The sequence below is a fragment of the Primulina eburnea genome, chromosome 8 (genome assembly GCF_022965805.1).
Source record: "Primulina eburnea isolate SZY01 chromosome 8, ASM2296580v1, whole genome shotgun sequence".
Lineage (NCBI taxonomy): Eukaryota > Viridiplantae > Streptophyta > Magnoliopsida > Lamiales > Gesneriaceae > Primulina > Primulina eburnea.
The window spans coordinates 860,179-874,895 of NC_133108.1; the positions used below are offsets into that span (position 1 = coordinate 860,179).

General features: G+C 35.0%; 3 protein-coding genes across 6 annotated transcripts; all 3 read right to left on the minus strand.

Annotated features, from left to right (window-relative positions):
• Window positions 1–3,061: 3,061 nt before the first annotated feature.
• Window positions 3,062–5,403, minus strand: LOC140838188 (biogenesis of lysosome-related organelles complex 1 subunit 2-like). Of its 3 annotated transcripts, XM_073204318.1 has the most exons (4): window positions 5,298–5,332; window positions 4,347–4,427; window positions 3,893–4,025; window positions 3,062–3,403 (listed from the first exon to the last, which is right to left on the minus strand). In XM_073204318.1, the coding sequence occupies exons 3-4, from the start codon at window positions 3,986–3,988 to the stop codon at window positions 3,137–3,139; spliced, it is 363 nt and encodes a 120-aa protein (XP_073060419.1). In that variant the 5' UTR covers window positions 3,989–4,025; window positions 4,347–4,427; window positions 5,298–5,332; the 3' UTR covers window positions 3,062–3,136. The 3 variants fall into 3 exon arrangements, with proteins under 3 accessions (XP_073060419.1, XP_073060418.1, XP_073060420.1); XM_073204317.1 differs by lacking the exon at window positions 4,347–4,427 and having other exon boundaries at window positions 5,298–5,403; XM_073204319.1 differs by lacking the exon at window positions 4,347–4,427 and having other exon boundaries at window positions 5,268–5,335.
• Window positions 5,404–6,008: 605 nt separating this feature from the next.
• On the minus strand, window positions 6,009–9,557 carry LOC140838189 (amino acid transporter AVT6A-like). The gene is made up of 6 exons (XM_073204320.1): window positions 9,236–9,557; window positions 8,429–8,932; window positions 8,033–8,185; window positions 7,427–7,630; window positions 6,739–7,204; window positions 6,009–6,425 (listed from the first exon to the last, which is right to left on the minus strand). Exons 2-6 carry the CDS (start codon window positions 8,856–8,858, stop codon window positions 6,287–6,289), a joined length of 1,392 nt encoding a protein of 463 aa, XP_073060421.1. The 5' UTR covers window positions 8,859–8,932; window positions 9,236–9,557; the 3' UTR covers window positions 6,009–6,286.
• Window positions 9,558–12,296: 2,739 nt separating this feature from the next.
• On the minus strand, window positions 12,297–14,301 carry LOC140838190 (zinc finger protein CONSTANS-LIKE 2-like). 2 transcript variants are annotated; one of them, XM_073204322.1, is made up of 3 exons: window positions 13,725–14,301; window positions 13,229–13,596; window positions 12,297–12,777 (listed from the first exon to the last, which is right to left on the minus strand). In XM_073204322.1, the coding sequence occupies exons 1-3, from the start codon at window positions 14,095–14,097 to the stop codon at window positions 12,418–12,420; spliced, it is 1,101 nt and encodes a 366-aa protein (XP_073060423.1). In that variant the 5' UTR covers window positions 14,098–14,301; the 3' UTR covers window positions 12,297–12,417. The 2 variants fall into 2 exon arrangements, with proteins under 2 accessions (XP_073060423.1, XP_073060422.1); XM_073204321.1 differs by having other exon boundaries at window positions 13,229–13,602.
• Window positions 14,302–14,717: the final 416 nt, after the last annotated feature.

Genomic DNA, 14,717 nt, shown 5'->3' on the forward strand with positions numbered 1-14,717 from the left:
GTGGAAATAGAAATGTAGAATATGAAATTGAGTGATTAAAAGAGTTTTTTTAATTATAAAAAAGTTTCACAAACGTGGACAAAAATTGATTATTTTTAGCTAGGGTGTTTAAATTTAACTAATATTATAGAGAAGAAGTTGGTTCAAACGTCTATTTTTAAACCCATGTGTGCACCACTTCTAATTTTGAAAATGGATGGGGATTATTCCATTCACATTTTTATTCAATTTTCGGAAAAATTGTAATTTTTTCTCCTTTATGTTTGTCATTTTTACGATTTGGTTTCTATGTTGTCGGTTTTATTATTATTATTATTTGCAATATTTTAGTTCTTTTTTCAAAGTAGCACTGACGTCATACCAGTATTCTCGATTAAAAACATTAGATTGTCAAAATCAAAATTGCAAGATTAAGGTTGAAATCTGATAGCATGACAGACCAAAATATAAAATAATTAGCAAATATACATGACTAAAATTGCATTTTTTTTCCAATATTTGGCCACGGACCGTGTATTATATGAATATGTAGGGGTTGAATGGGCAAAGCAGTGAGGGTACACAGGACAGGATGAGAATCCTAATTACTGGCAGAATATAAAAAATGCAAATCAGCCATTATTGGTTGCTTAGAATTAAGAGCTTCAAAAGGAAAAAAGAAAAAAATCTAGGTAATTGTATCGTATTAATATTTGTACAACATTTCTAGCTAACAAGTACAACACGATTTATCAGAACGACGACTTCACTTGAGGAACAAAATTGTGAAGCCTAGCTAATCCTATAACTAGAACTGACTGATGATAAACTATGCCATAAATTAACACGTACGTAAAATATTTAATCTAGCAGACGTTAATTAATCTTTCGGCTCGTGATTGTTGATCGGCGGGTTATTTTTAGGTCGATCACAACCCGTGTAGTCTTTACCCATCATATTTGCAACTTCATCTGCTTCTCTGAGGAAAGCCGTCGTTTTCGACTTGTAAGAGTTTACAAGAACCACCTTCTGATTTCTAGAGCTAAAATCAGCGGCAGCTCTGGCACTTTTTGCTGCTCCGCCCTTTGCATGATCGTTTCCTGTTGATAATTCCTTTGCAGATTTCTTGAGAGAATGAATCGTATATCTCCCTACATATATACAAAGTAAGCCAGTTGATTAACTTGTGATAATAATTTTTTATCATGGAAATGGACATGTAGTTACAGAAAATGAATCTTGAATCTTCTTGGATATATATAATATCGATAACTTTACCTTTTGCGATGGAGTATTCGCATGCAAGCACAATGAAGATAAAAGTTAGCAGTAATCTTGGACAGCTTCGAGACCCCATTTGAAGGTTGCTACATATCGTTTCATATATGTATATATATATATATTATTGAAGGAAGATGATATGTAGGTTGCTACATATCGTTTCATATATGTATATATATATATATATATATATATATATATATTATTGAAGGAAGATGATATGTAGTTAGCATATGGAATATTATGGGGTTTTATAGAGTTCAAATTTGCAGCTGAGTCAAAAAGTAGGGTTCCCGACAGGAGGCAAATAACTGCATTTTATTTTCATTTTTTGGCACAGACACAACTTTGGAAAACTAAAAGGTCTAATATATAATTAGTGACAGTGTTAAAAAAATACAAAAGATTGTAATATTGACCGATTCACGGCAAACTTATCTTCACTCCTCATTCCGAAGTTAGGATTCTGCAAATCATACATACATATATATATATATATATATATATATATATATATATATATATATATACACACACACACAGATATATATATATATATATATATATATATATATACACACACACAGATATATATATATATATATATGGCACTGTATGGTGCAGATTATAAATTTCTAAAACATACCCATGTGCTAGATTCATCTGACTAATTATCTTTTTTTTTATTTCTCATGCGATAAATAGTAACTCGATAATTGAGTGAATATTCATATGCTATATGAGCTGTAACTCTATTAATATAGTATTTAAATCTCCGTGTATGAGTGGAAAAACCATTTAATAAAAAGACATGCAGTTAAGCACAGTCAAATATGGAGGAAAGCTTCAAGTCAGAGAGATTCGATCCTCACAGGTTTGAATATAAGTTAAAGTGAAGGCCTAAACCCGTGTGACGAGCATTTGTCCAATGATTATGAGTTTGATTTTTTATATCAATATTTTCTCGGGTGAGCCTGTCACACATGTTTCGGGTAGTATGGTTTATATCATGTCAAAAGTTTATCCAGTACATACTAAAAAATAGCAACAGTAGATTTCTTCGTCATTATCCTTGTCGTTATCAGGAAATATAGTAAAGGAATTAGTAGCTAGGTTTGGAAATAAAAAAGGCATTAGAAAAAAACATGCGCATCAAATGAAGAGCTTCAATAACGTGGGCAAGTGGAATTATTATTATTTTCATTGAGTTACTCGTCACTTTATTTATTCTTTCAGAACTTTGCATTAAAATTTAATTGTTGGTCTAGCTTAAGGAGCTAATAAGGACCCGTGGACGAACTCTACTTTCCAGTTGTTAACTTCTTGAAATCAGTGCAAAAACAACCATGGCATGACACCGACTATGTTTAATTTTGCAGAGACAAAACGATTTAATTTTTTCGTAAATTTATGAACAAAAATTAGCCCATTTTAATTAATATATATTATATGCTAAGTATTTTTCGCAACATATCAGAAATTAGACTGTCATTGCTGCATGCAACAAGAGCTGAAAATAATTTTATTGTGTTTCCAGCGCGCAATGAAATGATTGATTATTTGGGCTGATACAATGGAGCCAGTGTAGCCAATCCGTCCAAATAAAATAAAAAAAAAAATTATAAAATTTTCAATCTAACTCATCCAATTTCGTTTTTCATTTTGACATAGCCCATAACTTCTAAATTCTTGCGATTAATCCACAAAACTTTATGATTTTAAAAGTCACAATATATTTAATGTATTTGATAACATATAAAAGAGACACGTCTCATGTGACATTATTGCTGCGCATGTATCTAAAATAAGTACTTTCACAGAATTTCATTAAAAAAAATGATGATGAGATCGTCATTTTGAAAGAATGAACAAAATCTATGAAGGTGGAATCTGGTAGATAGATTTCAGCTTTGTTTCTAACAAAGAAACGTATTTATCAAGCGTGGAAACTACAGCTTCAAACTCGGTGACTTGTTGCTCTATCGAATCGATCTGTTGAACATATTCGTCAAAGCCGTTGCTTTTGGACTTCAGTTGCTCCACGTATACTCTTAAACCAGAAGCCACATCGCCAAAGCCTGTGTATTCTTCCGCGACCCTTATATTCATTTTCTCCAAAAGTTCGAGTATGTCGTTTGTTCCCTGAGACATATGAAAAGTTTCAGCTCACTGGATGAGAGCCACACATAGCAACAAGAGCATTGGAAAAAGGTTCGACGAAATAAGAACAAGAAACCATCAAGAAGTTATGCATATAACTAGCATCATCTCAGAACATTGCCAGAATTTCCTCAAAAAATCTTTATCTAGAACAAAGGGAATAAGCATCGTTTGGCATTGATTTCAAACTCACTAACCTAAGGGCTGACCCAATAATTTGGGAGAGGAGCAACTGAACAGGCGAGATGGATCGATTGGATTTAGTTGGAAGAAGAAAAGTTACTGGCAGTTTTGAAAAAAATTACACAGTGAAATATGATCATTTCTTGAACTGGATGGAGTGACTGCCCCGCGCAAGAACCACCTCTGAATGACGTATATGTATACATATCATCATGTAGCACTTCTCCATGAACTCATTCACTCCTTTACATTTTATTAAACCAACAAAGCGTCTCGCCAAGCTATTACCTGAAGCTCGCCTTTGATCATATTAGAGACACTGGTGAAGAGATCATCGAGGGACTCGGCCAGATGATCTTGTTCCATCTCCTTCCTTGAAGCCATTATGAGACACACTCAGGGCCCTGCTAGACTAGTTGACCTATGTCCATCATGCAGAGACAAGTGTTTGTAAATTAAATTGCCAAATATTTCCCTACCTTACACACCTTGGTACCCTTAAAACTCATTCAGTAACAAGAAATGACAAATTTCCATACAGCCAACATTTAAAATAAGAAAAAGCTTGGTTGTATAAAAAATAATCGAATAATATGATCATACAAGTTCCTTTCATGCAGTGATCACTTTCCCATTAGCCAGATATGGAAACAACCAGAACCATCAAATATTTCATGAAAGCCTTATTTTTGGATTATAGATATAGATATGCACAAGTAAAAGATACCTTTAATCCACATACCAATTTTCCAAAGAAAGATATAATCAAAATGGTTTGGCATCCAAGGCAATCTATTCTTCTTAGGCTGATAGATAAGGGCCACTGTAATGAGTGTGACAACAAGAAGCGAGATCAAAGATCCAAAGTGATCTTGCAATACCTTGTAAGTCAACAAAAACTACGCACCAGTAGTGGATAGTTTCCTCAACAAAAACATCTGTGTAATGCATTTTCAAACATGAACTTGGCATAATTTGACCCAAATTTCTTTTAAGAATTTACCAGGTGAAAGAATTTGCATATCTAGTATTAAGTACGCTTCTTCAGCATCAGAACATGTCAGTAAATACATTATCAATCTAAGAGACATGGGAACTTGTCTCCTGTAAATCAAAATAAACTTTAAATAATTTGGCTGTGGTGCGTCATCAACACCAGAACTAAAAGCATAATCCCAGTACAGACCACTGATGAACTTCATATAAAATCCCACCCCCCCACCCCCCCCCCCCCCCCACCCTCACACACCCCCCCAGGCAGACCAGAAAATGCTGATCAAAGCAGTAGGTAGCTCTCTCCGATCAAACATATATGTAGATAGAAATATCGACCCAATAGAATTTTTAGCAGTTCAAATCATGAAACCACTTCCTGAAAATTCTTGAGGTACATTCATGATAATCCCCTGGTAAGACTGATGAATAGCAGAATTTTCACAATTTAAAACTGAATCTAATCACGGCAAGATAAATTTCCAGGAAATGAATCGGGTGAGCATTAGAAACTCAAAAATCATTCATCCCAGTATTTGCGTTTCTCACAAATGTAAATCTTTTCTCCAATTCATATAAAACTTTCTTCAACCCGACAGCAAATAAAAATTCATCAATTTTTTACCAATCAAGAACCAAAAAAATTAAAAGGCAATATTTCAAAGCCTACAGATGAATAGCATGAAAGAAAGAGATGTACCTATAATGGAAGCTTCAAGAGCCTATGTTGGGGCGAGCGATGCTGTGATGGATGACGAAATGGAGATCGGAAAACCAATCGGTCACTATAACTATATGCATTTTGCCCCATAAACTTCTAAAATAATTTTACCACCCTAATATTTTGAGATTTCTCCAAAATGCCCCAATCTGAAATACTTTTTTATATCTAATTTTCACAGTTAAATGATTATTTTAAATCAGACGAGTTTTTTTTTTTCCGGAAAAAAAATCAGACGAGTGTTAACATCTTTATAACCACGCAGAAGTGTTTATGGCCTCTAAAAATAATTTTTTAATAGTTATATTTCATTTCAACTAATGATAGAAAAATAAATTGAATAAACTTATTTTATAATAAATTTAAAATATAACTTGCTCGAAAATTATTATTGTTAATATAATTATTATTTATTATTATTCATTTTAATGGTTGATTAATTATTTTTCCCTAAAATATTCTAAAGTTTAAAATAATTATAAATTTATAAATTATGACTAATATAAAACTAGTTTGATTATTATTAATAATTATTAAAATAATATATTATTAGTACATAAATACATAAAATATAATCGTTACTTTTGCGGCTTCGTTCTATGTCAAATACGTTTTCTACGTTATAGCATACCAAGCTCTAATAACACATCATACACAAATACCAAATCCAAGTGGGAGAAATCAAGCTGGTGAAACAGAACATATACATATCTAGATTTATGGTTGATAATGATACATGATCCTGAGTACAACACAATTATTGAAATACAATGCAAACACAAACAATACAACTAGAACCTTTCGCTTTCAGAAATACTACTCAACATTTAATTAAGTTGAGCACCAGAGTGCTGGAGCGACCGAAACACGGACCTGCACACTTATAAATCCAACCATTTTACATGAATGAGTACATTTCAATTTTTGACAATGGAAGTCTTTAGCTTATGAATAATAGAGGTTATCAATTATTCACGTTTTGGTGAATTCTTCTTGAATAATGAATAGGTGTCGCTGTATATCGCCACCAGATTAGAGAAAATGGCTAAGACAATCATGAATATAGATAAGATCTTGTCCTTCTTCGTGGCTATGCCATACCGGTCCCTGGGCCAACAAGAATAGTGTCATGGTTAATTTCACGTAATTTGGGCAAAAATTTTGTGGGACCAAGTTGAACTCATATAATCTAACGCATTCAAGTGGTTCATATTGTAATATTCCGTCCCATGTCAGATTGTGGAACGTATGTGAGTTACTTTATACGACTGAGCAATGACCGTTTCTAGGGGTTAGGAGTATAACCATTTTTTGTAAAGTGAGTGCGGAAGCAAATCAACTATTTAGAAAACCATTTGTTGAGAGACACTGCTTGTATGGTATTGTGTGCCTGGGGCATTACACAAATAATTAAACTTACCGGAGTGTCACCGCAGACGGAAGGATGAAACCAATGCAAACAGCAGCTGTAGCTCCAGTGAACTGGAAGGCGTCCCAAATGCTTGGAATGAAGTTTGCACCCAAAAAGATGACAACAATGAGCCCAATACTGAGCAACGCAAACCTGGAGTTGTCTGAAACCAATGGCCTAGCGGATGGAAATAGGAGCCCGTCTATGTTTAGCCTCAGGGGATAAAAAACAATGGGAAAAACAAGCATCAAATGGGCTGCATAGCTAACACGGACAGCATCGTTGAGTAGTGATCCAAATGGAATGCCAAGATCCGTTGAGAAGTTGGCAAGAACGTCATCAAGTATGGCTTCACCAAATAGGAGGTACCCGAAGATGCTAGTCATTATATACACACTTGAGCAAAGGAGAAGGGAGGTTCTAACAACCGACTTTATCTGTGTGTTATCATCAAGCTCGTTGGCTATTGAATGTACTGCAAAACAAAAAATTTGAGGACTTGAACACAAATCTCTAGCTGATTGTATCCAAAACTTGGATAATAAAAATGGCCGAGTCTTTCTTTTACTGAAAGTAAATTTAAGAACCATTGTAAATTTACACATTTATCAAAAATTTGCTTATGGTTCTGTCGAATGTAAAAGCATAAAGTATACGGGTGCAAAATTAAGGCCCAAAAATTGAATTGATTACATACCATTATAATGGCATATGTACGCGGTGACAAGAACAGGAACTGCAGTGAAGAGGTTGAAGAATGAAGCAACATCGGTGACATTGGGAAACAATCTAGGCATCAGAACAGTTCCATTTATCAACTTATAGAACGTAATCCCCACAGTAATGACAAGAAATACAACGGCCAGTGCAACTGATAGAGTAGATGTGTATCTCAATGAATCTGTAAACAAATGAATGAAACATTCAACTTCAACAAATGGAAGGAGAAAATAAACTACTCACAAAATCTGTAAACAAAGGCACAGAACAAGATTGAAAAAAATCCTAGTGTTATTTTCGATACAAACAAGATTAATTCGGCTACTGCGATTCTTGTATTTGGTGGGATGGGAAACTAGCTCACATGACACAACTAAATATATAGAAAAGGGAAAGAGTTAAAAACATGAAGAGCATAATATTTCAAAAGAATAACATAAAATTAAATCCAAAGTATCCCAGAGGAAGTCAAATTGCTCACGCAGTTAGTTCATTAAGGTGCAAAACCAAGTTATCGAGTAGCTTATCTCGAAACATGTACCAACTTTCGAGCTACAGCCAAGAAAAACAAGAAGGGGCTCACCAATTCGCTTTAAGCCTGCCAATGGAGCAAATATGACGAGGGTGGTGATAAGAAGAACAGAAAAACGAGTATTCCACCAGTGTTCTCCAAACCAGCCTTCAAGAACACCAGCATGATGGACTCCTCCAGATGTTGTTCCAGAAAGCACATCACCTTAACATCATAGGCATTCACAAAGTTAATACTGAGACAATAAAAGCTTTAGGATCAACTGTCTACTGTTGAACCAAAAATTATAATTTGTGAATGCAGTGTGACTCAAGCCATTTAAATAATACAGTATCCCAAACACTATATTTTGGTTTCTGTGCAGCCAAGGCAGCCACATAGTACAGAAGGCCTGTAATAACTTTTTGGGGAGATGCATGTGCAACTAAAATTCAATAAAAAAAATACCTATGATAATCATGTACACAACAAGCACACCGATGTTGTTGACTAACACACAGATCTGAATCAATATCCTGCCATACTTTCCAAAAGCATCCCCCATAAGTCCTCCATAAGAAGCAGACTTTGCAGTCCGGCTAAACCTAAGCAAAAACTCAATTGAGGCATGTGTCAAGAATGCCATAAAAATTATCATAGCAATTCCAAGAATGAGACCCAATTGCTTCATGGTTGCAGGTAATGCCATTATTCCAGCACCCACAATTGTCGTGGACAGATTAAACACCGACCCACTAAACGAAGCTCCATTAAATTCATCGAACCCGCTCCCTTCCTCGTGCTTAGTGGGCAACAATGGGGATTTCTCATCGACAACTACTTGCTTGCTCTTTCTTGGCCTTTTTTCTTGCGTGTACTTAATACTTCCAGTAGTCATTTGGCGAACAATTGTGTCAAGATTGAACTTTTAATGTATGATTACAACAGAAGAAACTCCCGGGCTTGTTTAACCTAAAAATATCAGTTTAATACACTTTTTAAATAAAGGCGAAACAATCTTTTTCAGGAGAATTTTTTGTGATAAGAAACATTTAACAGACTAATCAATTTCGAAACATTAAGAAATCAATTTCAAGATAATTCAGTTACTCTATATTCTTCGAAATCAAATCAAAATTGTCAGGAATCTTCTTGATACTTGGCTGAATTCATTAAAAATAAAACCACCAATCCAATCATCAGACAAAACGCAGCCAAAAAAATCAAAAATAAAAACCCACAATCAATAAAACCCTACGAACATAAATTTCATACCTCGTAACAAAGTAGCCGAGGGTTAGAGGAAGCGATGATGGAAACGGAAAGAATCGGAGAGATAAATTTTCACGTTTCTTGAAATGGGTAATATAATAATATCATCAAATCAAGTATGCTGCTACAGGGACCGTGACGCGCTTTGATTATTCTCAGAACAAATCAATGGCAGTAAATTCAAGAATTCTATAGCTGGAAAGAAAGAAAGAAGTGGGTTTCCCCTATGCTACATAAATCAATAACCACAGGCGTCGTTTTCCTCCGAGAGTCCGATTGATTAAACGACTCCTGCTTGTGGGGTACCCGCGGTATCACTCAAATTACCTTTGGTGTGCGTGTGGCCAATTCCATTTTCCCCCGAAGGATTAAAATAAATAAAGTAATTGGGATTTCACTGATTTCAATAATTGGGGTCCGATGAGGATTGGGCGGACATCATTCATCGAGGAATCTATGATGTGATGATGTTAAAATACCTTTTTATTTTTATTTTATTAATTTCTTTTTCTTTTAGAAATAAAGATTTAAAAAATTGGTATATCTTTTAATTTTTGGAGACCAAATATAATTAGAAAGAGTGCTTCAAAAGGTGTTTTTTAAGTTGGAATTTTAAAAATGTTTCTAAAGTAAGAGTTGTGATAATTTTGTATTTGGATAAATAAACAAATAAATATATATAACACTATTTAATTCATAAATATATATAAATATTAAAAACAACGTGTTAAATTGATAAATCATAACGATATCGGTAAATATTGAAAAATAAGCATAAAAAAATTAGACAAAATAATACCTATGATTAATTATAATTACTTAATTAATAACTCGATTTTTGTATAAAAAAATAAATAAAATAAAGAAAGCAATTTCAATTCTAAAACAAACATATGAGTAGGAAAATAATTGTGAATAATTTCATATAATCATTTAAAAGAAATTTTTACGTAAAATAGATAATATTTTGAAAATTTTATCTTATATAGAATGGAGGAATTTAGGTTTCGAGACGATAAGATGAGCGACTAATATTTTCTTAAAAGTGCTTTCTAAAACACACACAAAAAAAAAAAAAAAAAAACTCATCGAAACAAATATAAAATTATAAAAATCAACTTTAAAAAAAAAAAACTCACACTCTTTTATTCCAAACGAAGTCTAAATCTCAAAAGCACATTCCTACACATCCATTGGATGAATGATACTTCATCGGTGCTCACATAGGTGTGTACGATAGGTGCGCAGGATATCAAAACTGTGTGTCTAATCACAACAAAAGGACATAATTTAGGTAAGACGTCAGTGTCACATTGTCATATTGAATGATAACCTTTTTGGGCGGCCACACGACATGGATTGGAGTCATTCGGCATTTTCTAGGAAGAGAGATTTATCAGTAAATATATATTAGGTGCATTTTTGTGTGTGTGTGTGTGTGTATGGGCTAGTCATGTTTAGACTCATTAGGATGACATAGCCCAAAAGTGTTTCATGAATATTGATTTCATCGCATTAGTTTGGAACATTGGACCTATACTCACAGGCAACATCGAATCGAAGATCCAAATGAAATTAATATTAATTTGGACTAACATCAAAAGATAAACGACCCACGATGATTATTTTTTGTAATTAATAATTCAAGTCAAAAATTGAAAAGTCAATAGATTTAATGTGGATGGTTAAACAATTTATCATAAATGAAGGTTATAAGATAAATATATCCCTCCCATATTAGAAATTTGAAATTTTTTTAGTCATGAGTGGATTAAATAAGGATAGATTAATAATCAAATATTTATCGTTAAAATTTTAAGTTGCTTTAATAATTATTTTAATCCTGTTTAAGATCCAATTTTATTGATAACTATTTGATTAATAAAATTGGATCTTAAATCGGGTCAAAATGATTATTAAAATGTCTTAAAATTTTAACTGATAAATATTTGACTATTAATCTATCTTATTTAATCCACCCAACCAAACACATCCTTAAAATAGATAAAGTTTCCTACTCAACTAGAAAAACATATACAATAATACAAGCTCTTGCTTCAATGTTAGGATAACGGAATATGATGCCCTTTTCGGGACGCTGGTGGAAAATGAGAATGCTTTAAAGGGTAGTACTCCACCAGCAGCCAAATACGTGGTAGAAAGTCTGCCTGCGGGGGTTCTGACAAAAGAAGAAGTGGGAGAGAATAATAATTGTATAATTGCATGCTTGTGGAGTTTGTAAGGACGAGGTTTCAGTTGGAGAGAAAGTGACTAGATTGCCTTAGCTTGTTTTCATCTGTACCATAGAGAATGCATTTAATTCACCACGACTGGACGTGCCCTGTTTGCAGATTACGAGAAGAGAAGGCGAGAGAGAGGTGGTGGTGCATTTGATGTTCGTGTGGTTGACGGTGACTTTGAACTTTTACCTTGACAATGTGAATTAGATTGAAGAGTGGCGTACGAATTTGAGAATATTTTTTGGTTTTTGGAATGTAAGTATTGCAACGTATGTGGAACTGGTGAACCTGCAAAGTTTTGTGGTTATGAGGCCGGATGTATTATATACATGCAGCCTCCAGTTCTCGGAGATTGCTGCATTTCTTACCATTTACGTTCCATTATCCAACGTAAGCCCAAAACTTTTATTGCAAATTTAATTACAACCCCACGCGGCCGCACTATCTGATTAGGAGCCGTGGATCTTTTTTTTTATAGATAAAGAAAATTGAAATTAACAGATGCAGCTTTATAAGAATTTAATTTTGCATCCCAAGATGACAAAAATCTCCCGGCAGACTTTGCTAACTTAATTGTGCTAGTTTCTTTTGAAAGATTTATCATCTTCCAACAGATTGTCATATTTTTTCTTCAAAGGGAAATGAAAAATCTGTAATTGGCGCATTTCTTGGAATTCAATTTTATTTTAATCAATTTTAGGCCATATTTTCCTACACACGCTCTCTATTTTACACAGTATATATATACACAAAGATACTCGTGGATTCCTGTAAAAAAAAAAAAAAAACCAGAACGAATACACGCACGCAAATCAACTTAGATATGACACGAATCAAGTTCAAGAAAATCACATTTACCATTAATATAAATGTGAGTTAAAAGCAAGACAAAGTATCAGCAGTAGCAGCTTTAAGCGCTATTCACATTTTCCTGATACCCACCAATCAGTATGATGGAACAATCCCATATCCAGTTTCTGCCATTATGGAAGTAGAAAACATCTGTTCCACTTCAACATCTTTTCTTTTAGCAAATCTACCCTTGATTCTTGGTCTAGTTTCTGCATATGCTTTTCTTGATGCATATCGAATCGTCTTCTCGAATTTTCTAGCCTTTTTCTTCTCTCGATACCTCAAGACTCTTGCCTCTCTGTCCATTGGAGTTAACTGCAGAGCTGGTGCCTGAATTGATGGGCCTGAGAAAAGATCGATTGTCCCTTTCGGAGGTCTTGTGTGGGATACTGAGGAGATCTCGGACGATGTTGCTTCTGGAACCACACCAACATCCACCGGCGAAAGGGAAACCTGGGAAATTATGTTATTAGGATATTGTATCATGATTACTGCGCTATTTCTAATTCACCTCGACCATTATTAATAGTAAATCTAACAATTCAAAGCTCGACTTCTAAAAATAAATCCATGTCTTATGCTGTTATTATTCTTATTATGAGGGTAATGTGGGATCGAGAGGTTAGTTTTGATTGAACTCATCAGGCCCTTCGAGTGGTTTATGCCAGCACTGTACGTAGCAAGCGTATATTAACTCGGATAATATTCTTATATCATTTTACATCCCCAATTCCCCTTACATGTCACTTCTATTTTCTCATGTATAATATTTTGTGTGTCATCAGTCATGCATCACAAACTGTCGATCAAATCAACCATTTTTCCCTAAGATAAAAGTGTTCCTTATATATGGCAAGAATTTCACTTAAATGTTGTGTAATACTTATTGGCAAAGGTAACTTACTATATGAGGAGGATAACTTCTGTACCCCAAGTTAGAAGCCTTGCACTCAAATCCCATATGGAAAAAAATGTCCTTTTCTTTACTATTCTGGATTGGGACAACACTGTCTCCTCCATAGTTCCTTTGAGAAACAGTGCTGTTGCAATTCTGCGGCAGACTATTGTACTGATCGTTGAACTGGTTGTCTAGACATGTATTATAATCATCAATATCAAAACACTCATCCACTTCTTCACCGAATAAACCCCCACTTTCATTGCTTTGATTTTCTCTATTCTTTGAAGGATTGAGCAGTAGCCATGATGCTGCTTCGTCTTCATCTTCTTCATCTGCGTCATCTCCTTCCCGAGTCAATAAATCATCTGCTGCTGCAGCTGCATCATTACCAGTTAGCACGTACATAGTTTAATTTGAGTTGAAGATTACTAAACTGGGTTATTCTTCCGTATATCATTAGATATAAATATATTTCAGAAAGCATTTTCGCATATTTCACCTGTTACGAACCCGCCAGGTCTAGGAACGGAGGGGCCGTAGAGTAAGCCCCGAATCGGCAGAATCGGAACTCGGTGGTGGCGGCGAGCGAGAGGGTTTGCGGAGTGTATATCAGAGTCGCAAGAAGTGCAGAGAGATGCAGCATCAGCCTTACACAAGAAGGCAGCCGGAGCACGCTCACATGCCTCGCAAACGAAAACACGCTCGTGGCGGGAAGCCAGCAGATTGGCCGCGTGGATACGGGCATCACAGCTACTGCAGAGGTACGCCATGTCTGCGCGGCAGTACACAGTGCAGGCTGCGGAGTGGCACGTTTCGCAGGCTCTGGCCCAGGTGTTAAGGCCCTCGTCGCCATGTTTCTCGAATTTCAGCATGGTCTTTTTCTATTTACTGTGCTTGCATATTTTTCAAGTGCAAAGTAGCATGTGAAGAGTCGTGGCGAGGGCGGAGTCTGTAGTAATGGAAAGAAAAGGGTTTGGAATAATCCAAGGGACGACACGTGGCAGGAAGTTAGTGGGTGGAAATTGTTGTGCTATAATTCTGTGGTTGGCATGAAAAGGTGGTGGGGCTATATATGATGAGGTGATAGGGATATGGTATATGGCTTTTGGAATCAAAAATATTATTTCGGGGGATTTGAGGTGTCATGTAAAGTGATAATTTTTCCATCTCATTTGGGTTCTATTCGGTTGGTTCGGCTACTTCGATCCCATCCTCGGGCTAAGGGAAGTAATCGGCTTTAGTTGTTCTAACATGTGCAAGGTAACCAAGATCGGTCGATTATTGCCATGTTCTTTAATCCACAAATTCAGGCATACCATAAATTATTCAATTTCCATAAAAGTTTGTAATTATTAGACACGGTCTTGTTATCCAAGCCTAAGACTTCATTTCTTGATTTGATTACGAATCGGGTATAGTGTCCCAAGCACAAGTCGTATTCAAACATATAGAATTCTTGCCCATCCACATACATATAGTAGCAGCGTTTTGT

What these genes read in the sequence shown, in the direction of transcription:
- LOC140838190 (XM_073204321.1), bottom strand. Translation starts at nt 14,097, where the DNA reads ATGCTGAAATTCGAGAAACATGGCGACGAGGGCCTTAACACCTGGGCC. An exon ending in ACCTGGCGGGTTCGTAACAG is followed by an intron (nt 13,603 to 13,724) that starts GTGAAATATGCG and finishes GTAATGATGCAG; the next exon opens with CTGCAGCAGCAGATGATTTA. An exon ending in GAAGTTATCCTCCTCATATA is followed by an intron (nt 12,778 to 13,228) that starts GTAAGTTACCTT and finishes ATAATTTCCCAG; the next exon opens with GTTTCCCTTTCGCCGGTGGA.
- LOC140838188 (XM_073204317.1), bottom strand. Translation starts at nt 3,988, where the DNA reads ATGGCTTCAAGGAAGGAGATGGAACAAGATCATCTGGCCGAGTCCCTC. An exon ending in TGATCAAAGGCGAGCTTCAG is followed by an intron (nt 3,404 to 3,892) that starts GTAATAGCTTGG and finishes CATATGTCTCAG; the next exon opens with GGAACAAACGACATACTCGA.
- LOC140838189 (XM_073204320.1), bottom strand. Translation starts at nt 8,858, where the DNA reads ATGACTACTGGAAGTATTAAGTACACGCAAGAAAAAAGGCCAAGAAAG. An exon ending in GGCAGGCTTAAAGCGAATTG is followed by an intron (nt 7,631 to 8,032) that starts GTGAGCCCCTTC and finishes ATTTGTTTACAG; the next exon opens with ATTCATTGAGATACACATCT. An exon ending in CCGTCTGCGGTGACACTCCG is followed by an intron (nt 6,426 to 6,738) that starts GTAAGTTTAATT and finishes TTGTTGGCCCAG; the next exon opens with GGACCGGTATGGCATAGCCA.